This window comes from Salvelinus fontinalis, unplaced genomic scaffold (assembly GCF_029448725.1).
Source record: "Salvelinus fontinalis isolate EN_2023a unplaced genomic scaffold, ASM2944872v1 scaffold_0338, whole genome shotgun sequence".
NCBI lineage: Eukaryota > Metazoa > Chordata > Actinopteri > Salmoniformes > Salmonidae > Salvelinus > Salvelinus fontinalis.
The window spans coordinates 163,213-185,629 of NW_026600547.1; the positions used below are offsets into that span (position 1 = coordinate 163,213).

A 22,417-nucleotide genomic window follows, 5' to 3' on the forward strand; every position below is an offset into this window, starting at 1 on the left:
ACGAGAGAATTAGAGAGAGCATACTTAAATTCACACAGGACACTGGATAAGACAGGAGAAGTACTCCAGGTATAACCAACTGACCCTAGCCCCCCGACACATAAACTACTGCAGCATAAATACTGGAGGCTGAGACAGGAGCGGTCAGGAGACACTGTGGCCCCATCCGAAGAAACCCCCGGACAGGGCCAAACAGGAAGGATATAACCCCACCCACTCTGCCAAAGCACACCTCCTCAGTCCTTATCCGTGGTGCTGTATATTAACCATATACCACACCTCCTCAGTCCTTATCCGTGGTGCTGTATATTAACCATATACCACACCTCCTCAGTCCTTATCAATGGTATCAATGAATGAACTGTATACCTCCTCAGTCCTTATTGATTGATTACAACACATAGGTGTATTATAAGTGTCGTGTCTTTGACTATGCCAGATTGATTGCTATGACATGCTATTCTATAAAATAATTTCTCCGTAATTAATATTACCTGATTGAACTAATCATGTAAATATTAATTAACTAGAGAGGGACACCACGAAATAATATTTATAGAGCTGTTATCTTTCGAATAAACTCTTAAAGATTTTGTAATATTTTACTAAATAACAGTCACATTAATCGTCATTTTATTCAGTCTCATCTGAAAGTTGTAAGTCCTTGATTATCTGCAAGAATCCTGGCTAACAAGTTGAATCAGCAATACAAAATTGGGTTTAATTATTTATTTACTAAATACCTAACTAATCACACAGAAACACATATACACAATTAAATCATAACTTGATCACAAATTACGTCATACAGAAAAACGTCCCTAGCGGGCAGAATCGATATGACAGCTTGTTACACAAAGGGAAGGGCTGAGTCCTAGTGAAAGAGCGGGAGACTTGAACATAGGCGAGCTGTGCTATCGTAAATCTTATCTTATGCATTCTAAATTACCGCCATTTGAAGAGGAAAATGCAATGAATATTTACTCTGAGCTGCGCTTCAGTAGGTTGGTGGTAGATGGCCTGTGTCGCCAACCCGAGTCCTCTGTCCTTTGAAGAAGTCTCTGGTAGTCACGGGAACACGTTGTGTGTATTAGAGGGGATGCTTGGACTGTCCTTCCAAACCTGCGTTTAGCTGTTGCTAACTCCAAGGCTAGGAGAAATCACTTCTGTAGTGAATACGAGTTCAAAGTTCATACCATTCACAATCAAAGTCCATGCTGATGTTGGCCTAGTTCTGTAGTTATTATCTGAACCATTCTGACCCTGGATCGTCATCCTAGAGTACCCGGAACAGGAAGTTATTTTCTGGGAAAATGGCTTTTATAGTGGAGGGAGAGGGGTGTGTCTGAAAAGTCTATTACCCAGGTCTCTTCACAGGGGCAGACCACTGTGAGCAGAGAAACTTATGAAAGCACAGATCTCTCATTTGGAAGCTAAATTACATTTAATCTCTTCACAAATAATGTCATATTCAAACATTTGAATTAAACAACAATTCCATGTGAATCCGATACCTCTGACGTTTAGACTTTCCACAGTAGAGTTTATGTCATTCTATCATGATGAGAATGTGTCAGAGGGCAACCGAACTGACATAATATACCTTAAGTACCACCGCATATGTTCAGTTGGTCGGATTACCAGAATATAGTTCATTTCCCCCAACTTCTGATGTTACCCAGAATCTCTATGTTAACCCATGGGTTTCCTTATGTCACATCAGTTATAGTGGGGGAGAGAGAAAAAGGGGGAAAGAGGTATTTATGACTGTCGTAAACCTACCCCCAACCCAACGTCATGACATAAGGCATTATAAAGGTCATTAACATAATGATACAGATGTACTTCATAGAAACTGTTACCCTTCAGATATTCTAACAACTCACATTTTAACATTCATTATGTCATTTGTTCCATGTTAAGGGCTCTAACCTTGGAACAAATATATTTGTCTCCCTCTTGCTGTTGCATGCAGTTCCTCTCTCTCTTCCTCCATTCCTCTAACCCCTCCCTCCTTCTAACCCCACCCCTCTGGCAGAACCAGGAAGTCCCTCCCCCTCCCACAAACTCTCTTCTGAGGAAACGAAACCGATCTCAGTCTCTGTGTCGTCTGTCTGTGTGAGAGTGAACAACCGTCCAAATGGCTCAACAGGGAGTTCTGCTGGACCAGGACCAGTTCTGTTGTTCTGTCTGTCTGGATCTACTGAAGGAGCCGGTCACTATTCCCTGTGGACACAGTTACTGTAGAATCTGTATTGAGGGCTGCTGGGATCAGGATGTTCTGAAAGGGGTCTATAGCTGTCCTCAGTGCAGAGAGACCTTCACTCCAAGGCCTAATCTGAGGAAAAATAACATGTTGGCTGATGTGGTGGAGAAACTGAAGGAGACAGGACTCCAGGCTGCTCCCCCTCCTGCTCTGTGCTATGCTGGACCTGGAGATGTGGCGTGTGATTTCTGCACTGGGACCAGAAAGCAGAAAGCCCTCATGTCCTGTCTGGCATGTCTGGCCTCTTACTGTGAGACTCACCTCCAATCTCACTATGAATCTCCTGCTTTGAAAAAGCACAAGCTGGTCAAAGCCACCGCACAACTACAGGAGAAGATCTGCTCTCATCATGACAAACTGCTGGAGGTTTACTGTCGTACCGATCAGCAGTGTATCTGTTATCTGTGTACAATGGATGAACATAAAGGCCATGATACAGTGTCAGCTGCAGCAGAGAGGACTGAGAAACAGGTAAGACCAGAACAACTTGTTGGTGACTGTCTGATAAACAAAGAATTAAAGATACAGTAGGAACTAAATCTGTTTGAAAATGAGATCATTCAAATGAATTCGATCCACAGCAGAACAAACATGAACATAAACCTTGATTATATAGATATGTTAACCCAGATTCTCCAAATGTATCACCATTTTCTAAAGTCAAACACTATTATCATTCTGAATGGCCTTTTATGAGTCCAAAGTTCAGTCTCAACCCCTTGATACATGTAGGCCTACCAGAAAAACTATAATCATTCACATAGCAACATAATATAATATTGTAAAGGGACTTCCTCAGGATTGTAAACCTTCCTCTCTATGGGTCCTATGTCACATGACTATACTATTGATCTACTGGACTAATAAAGCTTGATAGCTCATTGAAGAGTGATTCTCCACAGAGGCAGCTGGGGATGAGTCAGCAGAAGGTCCAGCAGAGATTCCAGGAGAGAGAGAAGGAGCTGAAGGAGCTCCAACAGGCTGTGGAGTCTTTCAAGGTGAGTATTGTTGACCAGATGAGACACACCATTTCATTTCTCTCCTCCAATCAGAGAGAGAGAGAGGGGACCTTATCCAATCCCACTGACCCCACTGTTGGGAACAGGCTGTCTGGACCCCTTTCAGAGAATAGACTGTTTAATGTAACCAACGGGATATGAACCCAGGTCTACCGTGGGAGAAACCAACATCTTGACCGTTACACCAAGAGGACATTCCCTATTGGACCGACACTGATTTAGAAGTAGCAGGCGGGGCTACCTCATCACATAACCATGAGTAACCATGACCGACTCATGTCCCCCAAAAAATTAACATGGAGCTGTCTCTCTCTCAATTCAACTCAAAGATATTTATTGGCATGGGAAACATATCTTTACTATGTCAAAGAAGTGAAGTAGATAATAAACAATCATGAATGAACAGTAAACATTACACAATATTTATTTTCAAAGGAATAGAGACATTTCAAATGTTATAATTCAAGTGCAAACAGAGTGAGTCGTGTGCCAGACTGAGTTCTGGAGGTGAAATGGAAATGAATGAGGGAGAGTTAAGTGAGGTAGAAGGTGTGGAGAAGAGTTCAGAACCAGAGAAGTAATTGGTCATACGAGATTTGACTTCGAAGAGTTAGTTACAGGGTTAGTTACAGGGTGTGTTGAGTGGTGATGTCCCGTCCTCCCAGGTCGTTGGCATGGTGCAGGAGCAGATAGGGTCAAAGTAGTGGAATGGGGTAGTGGGTTTTTAATGAGTGTAGGATTAGTTGGCATGGTGCAGGAGCAGATAGGGTCAAAGTAGTGGAATGGGGTAGTGGGTTTTTAATGAGTGTAGGGTTAGTTGGCATGGTGCAGGAGCAGATAGGGTCAAAGTAGTGGAATGGGGTAGTGGGTTTTTAATGAGTGTAGGGTTTTTATTTTATTTTATTTTATTTATTTTTTTACCTTTATTTTACTAGTCAAGTCAGTTAAGAACAAATTCTTATTTTCAATGACGGCCTGGGAACAGTGGGTTAACTGCCTGTTCATGGGCAGAACGACAGATTTGTACCTTGTCAGCTCGGGGATTCGATCTTGCAACCTTTCGGTTACTAGTCCAACGCTCTAACCACTAGGCTACGCTGCTGCCCCGAGTGTAGGGTTAGTTGGCATGGTGCATGAGCAGATAGGGGCAAAGTAGTGGAATGGGGTAGTGGGTTTTTAATGACTGTAGGTTTAGTTGGAATGGTGTTACTTAGTATTATCATAATTTCCCCTTTTCCCATTTTGTATCACAAAGTAAATTAGATTTATATTATTGTCCAGTTGGGGGCGGTAATGCAACATATTGGATGCCAACCACCGTTAAACTCCAAAGAAGAAAACACGTTATATTATGTCTATGTACAGTGTTGTAACCATGTCTCTCTCTCTCTCATTCCATCACTTTCGTGGTAGTTGGTTGTGTGGGTCTCTGGTTATGAATGGGGTGCTGACAGACAATCGTTGATGGATATTTATAGAGCTCTGATCAGGACAACAACTGATTACAGGTGTATAGTTTATGGAACAACAGCAAAGACTTGTCTTCAGAAGCTGGACAGAATCCAGTATATAGCTTTAAGGATATGTATTGGTGCATTTAAATCAACATCTGTATGTGTCTTACTAGTGGAGGCAGGTGAGATGCCTTTGGATATACGGTGTAATAAATTGTCATTAGCTTATTGGGTTGAAAGGCTGTGAGGTTGAGCATCCCACTGCTACTGTTCTAGATGACTGTTGGGAATATACTAGTAGACAAGGCAGTGGTTTTGGTTGGACAGTTGTAGGTATCAATGTTATTATGGAGAATTGAGAGGATGGGTGTAGTAGTGAGATTCTGCTGGGTCCCAGCACATTCAGGTGTGGAAGGAAATTAAATTGTAGACCAGTTATCTAAAAGAGCTTTAAAACAAGATATAATTGATATTAATGTTCCACTGGGTAGAGGTGAGGTCAAATGTAAGATCAGAGACATTTTGATAGATGTGTGGCAGAAGAGATGGGACTCTGAGCACAAGGGACGCCATTTATATGTCCTCTAAAGGCCGGTGGACCAAGGATCAAAGGTCAGATTAGGAAGGAAGAGGTGGTGTTTACTCGATTGTGTTTAGGACATTGTACATTGAACTGGTCCTTACATCTGGTTGGCAGCATGTGAATGGTTTGTGTCTGGAGGGTATGGTCAATGAAACGGTGGAGCATGTGTTGTTATATTGTTGTAAGGATGTTGAAGAGAGGGAAAGATTGAAGTGTAGGGTCATAGATGGAGGGTCTATTAGAAGTTAATAGGACTCTTTTTTATTTTCTCAGTAGTTCTGAGTTAGGTAGGAGGATTTAGAGTGGTGTAAACCGTGATTGAACACACTCCAGCACAGTAGGTGGCACCATGCACCTATAACGTTGGTTTGTGGACCGCCATTATATCATAGAAGAAGAAGTTGGTCTGTGAGGGTTTTGTGGTTCCTGAGGAGGGCTACTATTCTTTTTTCTTTTGGTTTTCAAGTATTTTCTGAATTTATTAAAGCCAAAGCAAAATCTACCCTAAACAATTCAATATATCAGTCAATATATTTTCTCTGTGATTTGTTGTTTTCCCGTCAACCGTTCCATCGCATCTTAACCGTGTTACCGGGCGGGCACTAGGACCCGGGGGAGGCTGCTGCTGCAGAGGCTGCTGCACCGGTAGTGACGTCAGTCCTACTTGTAGCTCATTGTGGTCAACGTCAGCTGTGGCTCGAGACTGCTAGCTAACGGTTAACGGAGAGGAAAAGACTCTGACAGGACACATTCATGTAGACAGGCTATGATGGCAATTTGTGGGAAGTCACAATAAAGAGAGAGACTTTTCACTACTATAGACTTTGATCATAATCAAAGCTTTGTTAACCAATACGTTTTTATGTGAGGCTGCCTGTAAGTTACAGTGTAACAGACGTTGTGAACTAGCTAACGGTAACGTTAACGGTGTCTTTAAATTCTACATATGTGGCGATGATATCTAGATAACGTTGTATTTAATGTAGTTTTACTATCTGTGCCAGGCTATAAATGAGACAAATGATATCTAGTTAACGTTGTATTTAATGTAGTTTTACTCTCTGTACCAGGCTATAAATGACACAAATGATATCTAGTTAACGTTGAATTTAATGTAGTTTTACTATCTGTGCCAGGCTATAAATGACACAAATGATATCTAGTTAACGTTGTATTTAATGTAGTTTTACTATCTGTAGCAAATAGAGGGAACTTTCTAGAATGTATGGAGCTTTTGAAGGAGTTTGACCCTTTCCGGCAAAGGTTCAATACGCCTTCAAATGTGACGTATCTCCAGAATTTAGTAGCAAATAGCAGGTTCACTTTGATGCGTCCACCACAAAATAAGCATCAAAAGAGAGAAGCAGTTCTGTAATATAGGATGTAATATTTGTTTGGGATCTTACTTTTTTAATCAGATTTTATTCCTAATTATTGTTCAGTTTTTGAGCATTTTATTTAGCTCATTAGTTGTGTTTAGTTTTGCCCCATTGTGGATGATACTGTTTAAGATGGTCCATGTGTCTGACAAGGTTGGGCAGCGTCCTCTGCTGTCATCGATCGCTAGACCAGAAATAGTCAGAAGTTGCAGTTATTTCCTACTTCCTGGTAATGCAGACATAAACACACTTGGCACCATCGAGGATGTTTACTTTCTACACCAGTTGTTATTTTCCAGTTTTAGTGGTCAAATAAAAAGGGAGACATTTAATGGTGCCATTTAGGTGAAATGTAATTCTAAGGATCATTCCAGTCAGAAGAGGCTCTGTGAAGGTTTGTTTCAATTCATTTGCTATGGCCTCGCTGATGTTCCAGCTCTGACAACGTTCTTTTGCCGTTTGGACTCGTTCTATTGTCCAGCCTACTAGGACTCAGGTGGCAGAGGCTGGGTCTAGCTCTGCTACGGGGCAGGCTACTGGAGGGGGTACCAGTCTGTCCAGGAGGGAGGAGAGTAGAGCTGGACCAAGAGGTGTTCTGTACCTGTCTGTCCAGGAGGGAGGAGAGTAGAGCAGGTCCAAGAGGTGTTCTGTACCTGTCTGTCCAGGAGGGAGGAGAGTAGAGCAGGACCAAGAGGTGTTCTGTACCTGTCTGTCCTGGAGGGAGGAGAGTAGAGCAGGACCAAGAGGTGTTCTGTACCTGTCTGTCCAGGAGGGAGGAGAGTAGAGCAGGACCAAGAGGTGTTCTGTACCTGTCTGTCCAGGAGGGAGGAGAGTAGAGCAGGACCAAGAGGTGTTCTGTACCTGTCTGTCCAGGAGGGAGGAGAGTAGAGCAGGACCAAGAGGTGTTCTGTACCTGTCTGTCCAGGAGGGAGGAGAGTAGAGCAGGACCAAGAGGTGTTCTGTACCTGCCTGTCCAGGAGGGAGGAGAGTAGAGCAGGACCAAGAGGTGTTCTGTACCTGTCTGTCCAGGAGGGAGGAGAGTAGAGCAGGACCAAGGGATGTTCTGTACCTGTCTGTCCAGGAGGGCGGAAAGTAGAGCAGGACCAAGAGGTGTTCTGTACCTGTCTGTCCAGGAGGGGGGACAAGGCCTGGTGGACCTGGAGAGCAGGGTGGCAGCGTTCTGACTCAATGAGTTGCAGAGAGGCTACTGTACCTACTGTCTCTCTCTCTCTCTCTCTCTGTTTCTCTCTCTCTCTCTCTCTCTCTCTGTCTCTCTCTCTGTCTCTCTCTCTTTGTCTCTCTCTCTCTCAATTCAATTCAATTCAATTCAAGGGGCTTTATTGGCATGGGAAACATGTGTTCACATTGCCAAAGCAAGTGAGGTAAATAATATACAAAAGTGAAATAAACAATACAAATTAACAGTAAACATTACACATACAGAAGTTTCAAAACAAAAAAGACATTACAAATGTCATATTATATATATTCAGTGTTGTAACAATGTACAAATGGTTAAAGCACACAAGTTAAAATAAATAAGCATAAATATGGGTTGTATTTACAATGGTGTTTGTTCTTCACTGGTTGCCCTTTTCTTGTGGCAACAGGTCACAAATCTTGCTGCTGTGATGGCACACTGTGGAATTTCACCCAGTAGATATGGGAGTTTATCAAAATTGGATTTGTTTTCGAATTCTTTGTGGATCTGTGTAATCTGAGGGAAATATGTCTCTCTAATATGGTCATACATTGGGCAGGAGGTTAGGAAGTGCAGCTCAGTTTCCACCTCATTTTGTGGGCAGTGAGCACATAGCCTGTCTTCTCTTGAGAGCCATGTCTGCCTACGGCGGCCTTTCTCAATAGCAAGGCTATGCTCACTGAGTCTGTACATAGTCAAAGCTTTCCTTAAGTTTGGGTCAGTCACAGTGGTCAAGTATTCTGCCACTGTGTACTCTCTGTTTAGGGCCAAATAGCATTCTAGTTTGCTCTGTTTTTTTGTTAATTCTTTCCAATGTGTCAAGTAATTATCTTTTTGTTTTCTCATGATTTGGTTGGGTCTAATTGTGCTGTTGTCCTGGGGCTCTGTGGGGTGTGTTTGTGTTTGTGAACAGAGCCCTAGGACCAGCTTGCTTAGGGGACTCTTCTCCAGGTTCATCTCTCTGTAGGTGATGGCTTTGTTATGGAAGGTTTGGGAATCGCTTCCTTTTAGGTGGTTGTAGAATTTAACGGCTCTTTTCTGGATTTTGATAATTAGTGGGTATCGGCCTAATTCTGCTCTGCATGCATTATTTGGTGTTCTACGTTGTACACGGAGGATATTTTTGCAGAATTCTGCGTGCAGAGTCTCAATTTGGTGTTTGTCCCATTTTGTGAAATCTTGGTTGGTGAGCGGACCCCAGACCTCACAACCATAAAGGGCAATGGGCTCTATGACTGATTCAAGTATTTTTAGCCAGATCCTAATTGGTATGTTGAAATTTATGTTCCTTTTGATGGCATAGAATGCCCTTCTTGCCTTGTCTCTCAGATCGTTCACAGCTCTGTGGAAGCTACCTGTGGTGCTGATGTTTAGGCCGAGGTATGTATAGTTTCTTGTGTGCTCTAGGGCAACGGTGTCTAGATGGAATTTGTGGTCCTGGCGACTGGACCTTTTTTTGGAACACCATTATTTTGGTCTTACTGAGATTTACTGTCAGGGCCCAGGTCTGACAGAATCTGTGCAGAAGATCTAGGTGCTGCTGTAGGCCCTCCTTGGTTGGTGACAGAAGCACTAGATCATCAGCAAACAGTAGACATTTGACTTCGGATTCTAGTAGGGTGAGTCCGGGTGCTGCAGACTGTTCTAGTGACCGCGCCAATTTGTTGATATATATGTTGAAGAGGGTGGGGCTTAAGCTGCATCCCTGTCTCACCCCACGACCCTGTGTGAAGAAATGTGTGTGTTGTTTGCCAATTTTAACAGCACACTTGTTGTTTGTGTACATGGATTTTATAATGTCGTATGTTTTACCCCCAACACCACTTTCCATCAATTTGTATAGCAGACCCTCATGCCAAATTGAGTCGAAGGCTTTTTTGAAATCACCAAACATGAGAAGACTTTGCCTTTGTTTTGGTTTGTTTGGTTGTCAATTAGGGTGTGTAGGGTGAATACATGGTCTGTTGTACGGTAATTTGGTAAAAAGCCAATTTGACATTTGCTCAGTACATTGTTTTCATTGAGGAAATGTACGAGTCTGCTGTTAATGACAATGCAGAGTATTTTCCCAAGGTTACTGTTGACGCATATTCCACGGTAGTTATTGGGGTTAAATTTGTCTCCACTTTTGTGGATTGGGGTGATCAGTCCTTGGTTCCAAATATTGGGGAAGATGCCAGAGCTAAGGACGATGTTAAAGAGTTTTAATATAGCCAATTGGAATTTGTTGTCTGTATATTTAATCATTTCATTAAGGATACCATCAACACCACAGGCCTTTTTGGCTTGGAGGGTTTTTATTTTGTCTCTCTCTCTCTCTCAACAGAGCTCTGCACAGGCAGCAGTGGAGGACAGTGATCAGATCTTTACTGAGCTGATCCGCTCCATTGAGAGAAGGAGCTCTGAGGTGAAGGAGCTGATCAGAGCTCAAGAGAAGGCTCAAGTGAGTCAAGCTGAAGGACTCCTGGAGCAACTGAAGCAGGAGATAGCTGAGCTGAGGAAGAGAAGCACTGAGCTGGAGCAGCTCTCACACACAGAGGATCACATCCATTTCCTCCAGGTAACTAAACTGTTTTGTTACATGTGATATGAAATGAACTTCATGTGAAACTATTCATCTCAATCATTATGTTGTCCTGTCTGTCCCTCTGTCCCTGTCTCTCTCTCTGTCCCTCTCTCTCTCTCTGTCCCTCTCTCTCTCTCTCTCTCTCTCTGTCTCTCTCTCTCTCTCTCTCTCTCTCTCTGTCTCTCTCTCTCTCTCTCTGTCTCTCTCTCTCTCTCTCTCTCTCTGTCCCTCTCTCTCTCTCTCTCTCTCTCTCTCTGTCCCTCTCTCTCTCTCTCTCTCTCTCTCTCTCTGTCTCTCTCTCTCTCTCTCTCTCTCTGCATGCTGGGAGTGTTTGGTGCATGCTGGGAATTGTATGGTCGAGGGAGTGCGTGTGTTGTGTAGAGTTAGATATTCATGAATTTCTTTCGGTTTTCTCTTTCTTGGTGGCATTCTTTGTTTTCTTCTGTGCATGATTAAGATTATTATAATATTTTGTGGTAGAATTAAGTATTTAGGTTTTTTCGTATCGAAATTACCTTGATTTTGGCGGGGATGGCAGCCCGAATGGGGATGCCGTCCCTGTCACTTCGACATGGCTTTAGGTGTGTTACTGAAGCTACTGTCACGGTGGAGGAGTTGCTGGTTGCCGTAGGAGAGAAGGTAGGATATGAGAATATTGCCATGCGTCACGAATAAAGCGGTGGTGGTATTTCTTAAAGAAGAGCGTCGTGTAGATCGTATGGTTGAGCACGGCGTACTTCTTAAAGGAATGTTTATTCAAGTTACGCCGCTTTTTTCTCCGTCAACAAGGGTAACGATTTCAAATGTACCACCGTTTATTCCAAATGAGCTATTGGAGCGCGAGTTATTGCGCTTTGGGAAGTTTGCAAGCTCAATTAAGGTTGTTTCGTTGGGTTGCAAACACCCGGCGTTGAAACAGGTTATGTCGTTTCGGCGACAGGTGTTTATGTTTTTGGACTCACCGGAGCAGACTTTAGAGATATCGTTTAAAGTCAAGTATGACAATAGACTATATATGGCTTATGCTAGTACGGGTAGTCAACGGTGTTTTGAGTGTGGGGATGTTGGCCATAAGCGACATGCTTGCCCGAAAAGGGAGAAGGCAGAGGGAGGGGCGCAGGTGGTCATCGTAACGCCTGGGCCCACTGATGTAGGGAGAGGTGGGCTGACAGTGGTTGAGCAGCCACAAGCACCTGCTGCCGAGGAACAAGTTATCCGTGTTGAGGCCACGAGTTTGCAACTTGTATTAGAGGGAAATATTATGCAGCAAGAAAATATTGTTGTAGAAGGCAAGGATGGATCTGAAGAGCCAGTTCCTCAGACTGGTGAGGAGGTGCCCAGTACGAGTACTGGGGCACAGGAGGGGGTTCATATGGAGTTAATCTCCCAGGTAGTGGAGGAGATGCCCACTACGAGTGATGGAGTACAGGAGGGGGTTCATGTGGAGCTAATCTCCCAGGTAGTGGAGTAGATGCCCACTACGAGTAATGGAGTACAGGAGGGGGTTCATGTGGAGCTAGGCTCCCAGGTAGTGGAGGAGATGCCCACTACGAGTAATGGAGTACAGGAGGGGGTTCATGTGGAGCTAGTCTCCCAGGTAGTGGAGGAGATGCCCACTACGAGTAATGGAGTACAGGAGGGGGTTCATGTGGAGCTAGGCTCCCAGGTAGTGGAGGAGATGCCCACTATGAGTAATGGGGTTCAGGTGGGGCTAGTCTCCCTGGTAGTGGAGGAGATGCCTGGTACGAGTGATGGGGTGCAAGTGGGGAGTGTTGAAAGGGATGTGGTAGAGGGGAGTCAGTGGTCTGTGGCCTCAGCTGAGGAGGATCAGGAGAAGGATATGGATATCTCTTCTGATATGACAGCAGCTGGTGAGGACTCAATTTATGATCTAGAGGAGGTAAATGGTTTTCTGGATCAGACTTTTGGGAAATCTGTCAAATTGGCAGAATATTTTGATGTTGATGTTGATAAGTTTGTGAGGTCAGCTGTGATGTTACAGAAGACGGTGGGGTTGGACCAGTTGAGTGAGAAGAAGCGGTTTCGCTTGAGGAAATTTGTTACTGCTGTTACAGCAGCAAAAGGTGGTGGGAAACGTGGTCAGGTTAATAAGAAAACATTTAAATAATGATGATGATCATGCTTCATAGGGTGTCTTTTTTCTCTTTGGTTTCTCTGTGGTATCTTCTGCTTTTCCTTTCTCTTTTCTACATGGAGGTACTAAGGGTAGGCTCTCTCAATATTAATGGGGGAAGGGACAGAAATAAGAGGGCTTGGGTATGAGAAGAAATAAAACAGAAAAGGCTTAATGTAGTTTTCCTTCAGGAGACACATAGTGATGAGGATAATGAGGTTGACTGGGGTATGTGGTGGGAGGGGCAGCATATACTCAGTCATGGTACTAATTTCAGTGCTGGGGTGGCCATCTTGTTTTCCTCAGGTTTAGCGGTAACTGTGATATCTACAAAAGAGATTGTCAAGGGTCGGGTTTTATTGGTCAAGGTGGATATTATGGGGTTTTTGTTTGGTTTTTTGAATGTCTATGCTCCTAATGAGGGTACAGAGCGTCTTGTTGTGTTTGATCAAATAAAAGAAACCTTAAGACAGTGTGACCAAGAGGGGTGTATGGTTTTAGGGGGGGACTGGAACTGTACTGTGGATTTTACTGTTGATCGCATCGCTGAAGAACCTCACCTGCGGTCAGCCACTTTCCTGTCTGGCCTATTAACTGAGTTTGAGCTTTCTGATGTGTGGAGAGTCAGGAATGCAAAAGTTAGGCAGTACACATGGTTGAAAGTGAATGAAGGTCGTGTCAGTGCAGCAAGGTTAGATAGGTTGTACGTATCTGATCAATACTGTAGTAGGGTTGGAAGGTGTGCCATTACTCCTGTGGGTTTCTCTGATCATCATATTATTACTGTTGACATTCACTTGTCCTGTCCACGAAGGTCATCACCTTACTGGTATTTTAATGTTAAATTGTTACATGATGTCAAGTTTTGTGAAAGGTTTTTGTTGTTTTGGGAAAAATGGAGGGTTAAAAAAGGGAATTTTGAGTCCTTGAGACAATGGTGGGATGTTGGGAAGGCCCAAATACGAGTATTTTGTCAACAGTATACTGCTCTGTCTCAAATTGAAGTTAAAGAGACTATCAAGGCCCTTGAACAGGACATCAAATCAATTGAATTGAAGCTGCTCACTCAGAACGACCCTGGACTAGTCATGAACTTACAGGACAAGAGACATGAACTGAGGTCGTTTCTGCATGAAAGAGTGAAAGGTGCCTTGATTAGGTCTCGTTTCGCTTCCCTCAAGGATATGGATGCTCCTAGTGCTTTCTTTTTTAACCTTGGACAGTCGACTTTACAACGTAAACAGATGGTCTGCCTTCGTCTCCCTGATGGGAAGGTGACCACGGATGACAGTGAAATGCGTCAACATGCCGTGGATTTCTACTCTGCCCTCTACAAGGCGGAGGATTGTGACTCTCTGTGTACTGAACAGTTGTTACACGGTCTTCCTCAATTGGGACCTGACCAGAGAGTCGCTTTGGACTCTGACATTACACTGCGCGAGCTGTCCACAGCAGTTATGCAGCTCTCATCAGGCCGAGCCCCTGGCATCGATGGTTTACCATCTGAGTTTTATAAGCACTTTTGGGGGTCTATTGGGGAGGATTTTTATGAAGTGGTGTGTGAATCTTTTCATGAGGGTTCTCTTCCTGTATCCTGTCAACGTGCGGTGCTTTCACTGTTGCCAAAAAAGGGGGATTTGGCTCTCATAAAAAATTGGAGACCTGTTGCTTTGCTGTGCGCAGAATACAAAATTGTTTCTAAATGTCTCTCAAACAGGTTGAAAGAGTATCTGGGGCTGTTGGTCCACAAGGACCAGTCCTACTGTGTACCTGATTGCTCAATTGTTGACAACTTGTTTCTGATAAGAGATGTTCTAGACATTTGTAAACTGTCTGATGTAAATGTGGGTTTACTTTTTTTGGATCAGGAGAAGGCTTTTGACCGCGTGGACCATCAGTATCTGTTTAAAACGATGAAAGCCTTTGGGTTTGGGGATGTTTTTTTGTCTTGGATGAATTTACTGTATGCTGGGGCCTCGTGTATGGTGAAGGTGGGGGGTGGTTTGAGTTGCCCCATCCCTGTCCAAAGGGGCATCAGGCAGGGATGCCCAATTTCAGGGCAGTTATATAGTCTGGCGATTGAACCAATGCTTTGTTTTTTAAGAGCGAAGCTTACTGTTTTCTCTGTGCCAGGTGTAATGAAGGGTCCCACGATAGCACTGTCTGCGTATGCAGATGATGTGACAGTTTTTATTACAGGGGCTGAGGATGTTAAGGTTCTCTCAGACGCTTTAATGGTGTATGAGGGTGCCTCCTCAGCTAGAGTCAATTGGGGAAAGAGTGAAGCGCTGTGGGTAGGTCAGCTTCAGACGGGGTCCGCTCCACTGTTACCAGGGGGGCTTCAGACGGGGTCCGCTCCACGGTTACCAGGGGGGCTTCAGTGGGGCAGAGATGGGATGAAGACATTGGGTGTTTTTCTAGGCTCTGATGTCTTTCAGAAAAAGAACTGGGAGGGTGTAGTGGAGAAAGTGTGTGCCAGACTGTCAAGATGGAAATGGGTGCTACCCCAGTTGTCTTATAGGGGAAGGGTACTGGTAATTAATAATCTTGCTGCCTCTACCCTGTGGCACAGACTAATGATTTTGCAGCCACCAAAGGGTCTGATACAAGAGCTTCAGAGGACCCTTGTCAATTTCTTCTGGTCTGGACATCACTGGATCAAAGCTGCAGCCCTGTACCTGCCACTGCACGAGGGGGGGCAAGGCCTGGTGGACATTTCCTCTAGGATCATGGCTTTCCGGCTTCAAGCAGCCCAGAGACTGTTGTACAGTGACGGTTCTAGCTGGGTCGACACAGCCTACACATTGATGAGGAGAGCGGGCTGTTTGGGCTTAGACAAGCACCTTTTCCTCTTAAAGCTGGAGGGGGGTGAGTTGAATGGCCTAACTCCATTTTATGAGTCTGTTATGCAGGCTTGGAGGGTTCTTGTCAAGTCCCGTAAGGCCGGCACGCTACCAGGGATGTGGCTTTTTTGAAGAGCCTCTATTTTATAACACTGCCATCCAGTCCAGTGCTCTGGGTTCAGCCAGCCTGCGTTCATGCCTGTTAGGTGTGGGGTGCACCAAGCTGGGTCATCTGATGTGGAGCAGGAGCAGATCGTTGGAGGAGCTGGGAGAAAGAGCGGGGATCCGATCATCTCGCCTACTGAGGAAGGTCGTCGCTGAGGTCTGTGACTCCTTGCCAGTGCTTCATCGTCAGTATGTGACTGACACTTCCAATTCTGATCGGTGGAAGGAGGGTCTGGATTATGTGTTCCCTGCACTGATTGTTAGTGCTGCGGTGGGGGCATTCGAGGAGGATGTGGGGCTGCTGCTTTCCTTCAATACCCCGGAGCTGGGGGTTTTCAAGGAGGTGGGAAAAAAGGCCATGTACAGAATATGTGTAAAGGTTTCCCATGCCTCTTCCCTGGAAGGGGTAAAATCGACGAGGTGGGCGGGTGTGCTTGGTCCAGGTGCTTCCCCAAAAGGCTGTTGGCGATCATTTTACAAACCGCCGATTGATAAGAGGACAGCTGACCTCCAATGGAGGATAATACATGGAGCTATAGCCACCAACATGCATCTGGTACACCTGGACTCTACTGTTGAGGAGGGGTGTCCATTCTGTGCTGAGTCTGAAACTCTGGCACACCTGTTTTTACTGTGTCCCAGGTTGGTCGGGATGATTGACCTGATCACTGACTGGTTCTCAACCTTGGGTTGATTTCTCTTCCCAACTGTATATATTTGGGCCAAAGTACAGGTTCAGTCAAAAGGGTGTAGTTGTGTTGCTTAATTTTGTGTTAGGGGCAGCAAAATTAGCGATATGGAAGACCCGAAAGAACAGTATTCGGGGACAGGGGTCTGTGGATGTGGTGGGAATGTTGGAGGGAATGTTGGCAGCGAGACTAAGGGTTGAGTTTGCCTATCATAAACTTGTCAACAATATTGATCTGTTTTTGAGTATATGGGGTATTCAGAGGCTGTTGTGTTTAGTTACTGTGGAGGAGGAGTTGGAGTTGTGTTTTTAATTGATGTGTAACTGTGGTTTTGTATGAGTATTTATTGTGTGGTGGGCTCCCAGACCCAATAAAGATTATTTAAAACTCTCTCTCTCTCTCTCTCTCTCTCTCTCTCTCTCTCTCTCTCTCTCTCTCTCTCTCTCTCTCTCTCTCTCTCTCTCTCTCTCTCTCTCTCTCTCTCTCTCTCTCTCCCTCTCCCTCTCCCTCTCCCTCTCCCTCTCCCTCTCCCTCTCCCTCTCCCTCTCCCTCTCCCTCTCTCTCTCTCTCTCTCTCTCTCTCTCTCTCTCTCTCTCCAGAGTAACAAGTCTCTCTCCAGTATCAGTGTATCTTCAGACTTACCCAGCATCGTTGTCCGTCCTCTTCAGTACTTTGGAGATGTGAGTAAGTCTGTGTCTGAACTGAGAGAGAAACTAGAAGACTTCCTCAAAGGAGAATGCACCAAGATCTCCACTAAAGGTGTGTTGAAAACAATAAGAACATCAACTTTAGACCATTGAAAGTTCCCTACTAGTCATATACATGTGGAATATGGTCTGATGATAACATTCCCTCTCTCTGTCAATGTGTTTGTGTGTCTGTAGTGAATATAGTGGATGTTGTACTGCCTCCAGAGCCCAAGACCAGAGAACAGTTGTTACAATGTGAGTCTCTTTATTGTGAAGTAACTAACAGTCTCTATTTACTGACAATCCTAACAATCCCTCTAGAAATATATAGCAATAGTAGATCTAATCAAAGACTGGGTATCTATCTGACTGCTCATATTTATCTGATTTGATCTCTGCTGTGCTCTAATCAAAGACAGGGTAGATACAGTATCTGACTTAACTTATTGTTCTGACTCCCCTCATTGGTCTCTTCTCTTCTCCCAGATTCCTGTCAGCTCACACTGGACCCAAACACAGCACACACACTCCTCTCTCTGTCTGAAGGGAACAGAAAGGTGAAACGTACACGCCAAGTCCAACCATATCCTGACCATCCAGACAGATTCACCAACAACTACTGTCAGGTTCTGTGTAGAGAGGGTCTGTCTGGACGCTGTTACTGGGAGGTGGAGTGGACTGGGTTAAAACAGCAGTCTCATATAAAGACATCAGCAGAACAGGGACAGATAGTGGATTTGGACACAATAACAAGTCCTGGAGTTTAAAGTACTATAGTGGTGATTATTGTTTCAGACACAATCATGTTGAGACTAAAGTATCAGGCCCTCAGTCCTCCAGAGTAGGAGTGTACCTGGATCACAAGGCACTGTAGAGATTCTAGCCCTGCTCTCTATACCATATCCAACCCTGCAGTTCCACCACCCACATATGCGATGACATCACCTGGTTTCAATGATGTTTCTAGAGACAAGATCTCTCTCATCATCACTCAATACCTAGGTTTACCTCCACTGTATTCACATCCTACCATACCTTTGTCTGTACATTATTCCTTTAAACTATTTTATCGCCCCCAGAAACTTCCTTTTACTCTCTGCTCTGGTAGCTCTAGGCGACCAATTCTCATAGCTTTTAGCCGTACTATTATCCTACTTCTCCTCTGTTCCTCTGGTGATGTAGAGGTGAATCCAGGCCCTGCAGTACCTGGCTCCACTCCTATTCCCCAGGCGCTCTCTTTTGATGACTTCTGTAACCGTAATAGCCTTGGCTTCATGCATGTTAACATTAGGAGCCTCCTCCCTAAGTTTGTTTTGTTCACTGCTTTAGCACACTCTACCAACCCGGATGTATTAGCCGTGTCTGAATCCTGGCTTAGAAAGACCACCAAAAATTCAGACATTTTTATCCCCAATTACAATATTTTCAGACAAGATAGAACGGCCAAAGGGGGCGGTGTTGCAATCTACTGCAAAGACTGCCTGCAGAGTTCTGTTATACTATCCAGGTCTGTTCCCAAACAATTTGAACTTCTACTTTTAAAAATCCACCTCTCTAAAAACAAGTCTCTCACCGTTGCCGCCTGCTATAGACCACCCTCTGCCCCCAGCTGTGCTCTGGACACTATATGTGAACTGATTGCCCCCCATCTATCTTCAGAGCTCGTGCTGCTAGGCGACCTAAATTTGAACATGCTCAACACCCCAGCCACCCTACAATCTAAGCTTGATGCCCTCAATCTCACACAAATTATTAATGAACCTACCAGGTACCACCCCAATTCCGTAAACACGGGTACCCTCATAGATATCATCCTAACAAACTTGCCCTCCAAATACACCTCTGCTGTTTTTAACCAAGATCTCAGCGATCACTGCCTCATTGCCTGCATCCGTAATGGGTCAGCGGTCAAACGACCTCCACTCATCACTGTCAAACGCTCCCTGAAACACTTCAGCGAGCAGGCCTTCCTAATTGACCTGGCCGGGGTATCCTGGAAGGATATTGATCTCATCCCGTCAGTAGAGGATGCCTGGTCATTTTTTAAAAATGCCTTCCTCACCATCTTGAATAAGCATGCCCCATTCAAGAAATTTAGAACCAGGAACAGATATAGCCCTTGGTTCTCTCCTGACCTGACTGCCCTTAACCAACAGAAAAACATCCTATGGCGTTCTGCATTAGCATCGAACAGCCCCCGTGATATGCAACTTTTCAGGGAAGCCAGAAACCAATATACACAGGCAGTTAGAACAGCCAAGGCTAGCTTTTTCAAGCAGAAATTTGCTTCCTGCAACACAAATTCAAAAAAGTTCTGGGACACCGTAAAGTCCATGGAGAATAAGATCACCTCCTCCCAGCTTCCAACCGCTCTGAAGATAGGAAACACTGTCACCACCGACAAATCCACTATAATTGAGAATTTCAATAAGCATTTTTCTACGGCTGGCCATGCTTTCCACCTGGCTACCCCTACCCCGGACAACAGCACTGCCCTCCCCTCTGCTACTCGCCCAAGCCTTCCCCATTTCTCTTTCTCCCAAATTCAGTCAGCTGATGTTCTTAATGAGCTGCAAAATCTGGACCCTTACAAATCAGCCGGGCTAGATAATCTGGACCCTTTCTTTCTAAAACTATCTGCTGAAATTGTTGCCACCCCTATTACTAGCCTCTTCAACCTCTCTTTCGTGTCGTCTGAGATCCCCAAAGATTGGAAAGCAGCTGCGGTTATCCCCCTCTTCAAAGGGGGGGACACCCTTGACCCTAACTGCTACAGACCTATATCTATCCTACCCTGCCTTTCTAAGGTCTTCGAAAGCCAAGTCAACAAACAGATTACCGACCATTTCGAATCACACCACACCTTCTCCGCTATGCAATCTGGTTTCAGAGCTGGTCATGGGTGCACCTCAGCCACGCTCAAGGTCATAAACGATATCGTAACCGCCATCGATAGGAAACAATACTGTGCAGCCGTATTCATTGACCTGGCCAAGGCTTTTGACTCTGTCAATCACCACATCCTCATTGGCAGACTCGACAGCCTTGGTTTCTCTAATGATTGCCTCGCCTGGTTCACCAACTACTTCTCTGATAGAGTTCAGTGTGTCAAATCGGAGGGTCTGTTGTCCGGGCCTCTGGCAGTCTCTATGGGGGTGCCACAGGGTTCAATTCTTGGACCGACTCTCTTCTCTGTTTACATCAATGATGTCGCTCTTGCTGCTGGTGATTCTCTGATCCACCTCTACGCAGACGACACTATTCTGTATACTTCTGGCCCTTCTTTTGACACTGTGTTAACAACCCTCCAGGCGAGCTTCAATGCCATACAACTCTCCTTCCGTGGCCTCCAACTGCTCTTAAATACAAGTAAAACCAAATGCATGCTCTTCAACCGATCGCTGCCTGCTCCTGCCCGCCTGTCCAACATCACTACTTTGGACGGCTCTGACTTAGAATATGTGGACAACTACAAATACCTAGGTGTCTGGTTAGACTGTAAACTCTCCTTCCAGACCCACATCAAACATCTCCAATCCAAAGTCAAATCTAGAATTGGCTTCCTATTCCGCAACAAAGCATCCTTTACTCATGCTGCCAAACATACCCTTGTAAAACTGACCATCCTACCAATCCTCGACTTCGGTGATGTCATTTACAAAATAGCCTCCAAAACCCTACTCAATAAATTGGATGCAGTCTATCACAGTGCCATCCGTTTTGTCACCAAAGCCCCATATACTACCCACCACTGCGACCTGTACACTCTCGTTGGCTGGCCCTCGCTTCATACTCGTCGCCAAACCCATTGGTTCCAGGTCATCTACAAGACCCTGCTAGGTAAAGTCCCCCCTTATCTCAGCTCGCTGGTCACCATAGCAGCACCTACCCGTAGCACGCGCTCCAGCAGGTATATCTCTCTAGTCACCCCCAAAACCAATTCTTCCTTTGGACGCCTCTCCTTCCAGTTCTCTGCTGCCAATGACTGGAACGAACTACAAAAATCTCTGAAACTGGAAACACCTATCTCCCTCACTAGCTTTAAGCACCAGCTGTCAGAGCAGCTCATAGATTACTGCACCTGTACATAACCCATCTACAATTTAGCCCAAACAACTACCTCTTTACCTACTGTATTTATTTATTAATTTATTTTGCTCCTTTGCACCCCATTATTTCTGTCTCTACTTTGCACTTTCTTCCAATGCAAACCAACCATTCCAGTGTTTTTTTTAGTTTTTATTTTACTTGCTGTGTTGTACTCACTTCGCCTCCATGGCCTTTTTATATTTTTATTTATTTATACATATATCTGTTTGCCTTCACCTCCCTTATCTCACCTCACTTGCTCACATTGTATATAGACTTATTTTTTTATCTTTTTCACTGTATTATATGTTTGTTTTTACTCCATGTGTAACTATGTGTTGTTGTATGTGTCGAACTGCTTTGCTTTATCTTGGCCAGGTCGCAATTGTAAATGAGAACGTGTTCTCAATTTGCCTACCTGGTTAAATAAAGGTTAAATAAAAAAATAAATAAAATAAAGGTACTCTGTCCTTCTACAGTGTCTCTGACACAATGACCCTCCTCCACAGAGTCCAGACCACATTCACTCAGCCCCTCTATCCTGGGTTTCACCTCAATGGTACTGCTAAGCTGGTTAAACTGTAGTAGGGTCCACATAGAGACTAGTCATGCTGGTGTAGTCTATAGCTGAGCTGGTGGAACTGTAGTAGGGTCCACATAGAGACTAGTCATGCTGGTGTAGTCTATAGCTGAGCTGGTTAAACTGTAGTAAGGTCCACATAGAGACTAGTCATGCTGGTGTAGTCTATAGCTGAGCTGGTTAAACTGTAGTAGGGTCCACATAGAGACTAGTCATGCTGGTGTAGTCTATAGCTGAGCTGGTTAAACTGTAGTAGGGTCCACATAGATACTAGTCATGCTGGTGTAGTCTATAGCTGAGCTGGTTAAACTGTAGTAGGGTCCACATACATGGTGATGGTCCCCAGATGTGATGATTCATTCTGCTCTGTTTTATCTACAATGATTTAACTGATTTGATCTTCAGAAGATGTTATGAATTATAATTCATTGTTTTCATATTTTTGTAATTGCAATGTTTTAATCTTGTACATTTCAATGAATAATGATGTCTGGTGTTGATGTATATTGGTTGTCATTCAGAACCATTGATATGTTTTCTCAGTTGGTTCTCTGTCTCTATGTAATTCTCCTCAGTATCATTGATCAGCTTGTTGGTCCTAATTGATGTGTTCTCTGTCACCTGGAGCTGCATGGAAAATGGTCCAGGAACTAAAGGACAATTCAGGACTAGTCAGCCCACTACAAGCTGGTATCACTTACTTTCTACTAAACTATATGGACTGGTTTCCCAGACACAGATTAATCCTAGTCCTGGACTA

At 44.4% G+C, this 22,417-nt stretch overlaps 1 protein-coding gene across 1 annotated transcript in view; it reads left to right on the plus strand.

Moving 5' to 3' along the window:
- The first annotated feature begins 2,042 nt into the window (after positions 1–2,042).
- Positions 2,043–22,417, plus strand: part of LOC129845689 (E3 ubiquitin/ISG15 ligase TRIM25-like) — a 35,751-nt gene continuing 15,376 nt past the window's right edge. Inside the window, exons 1-3 of the mRNA XM_055913565.1 lie at positions 2,043–2,737; positions 3,169–3,264; positions 10,229–10,462. Of these exons, the coding sequence (XP_055769540.1) occupies positions 2,141–2,737; positions 3,169–3,264; positions 10,229–10,462 (927 nt within the window). The 5' untranslated portion in view covers positions 2,043–2,140. The remainder of the gene's footprint in view (positions 2,738–3,168; positions 3,265–10,228; positions 10,463–22,417) is intronic.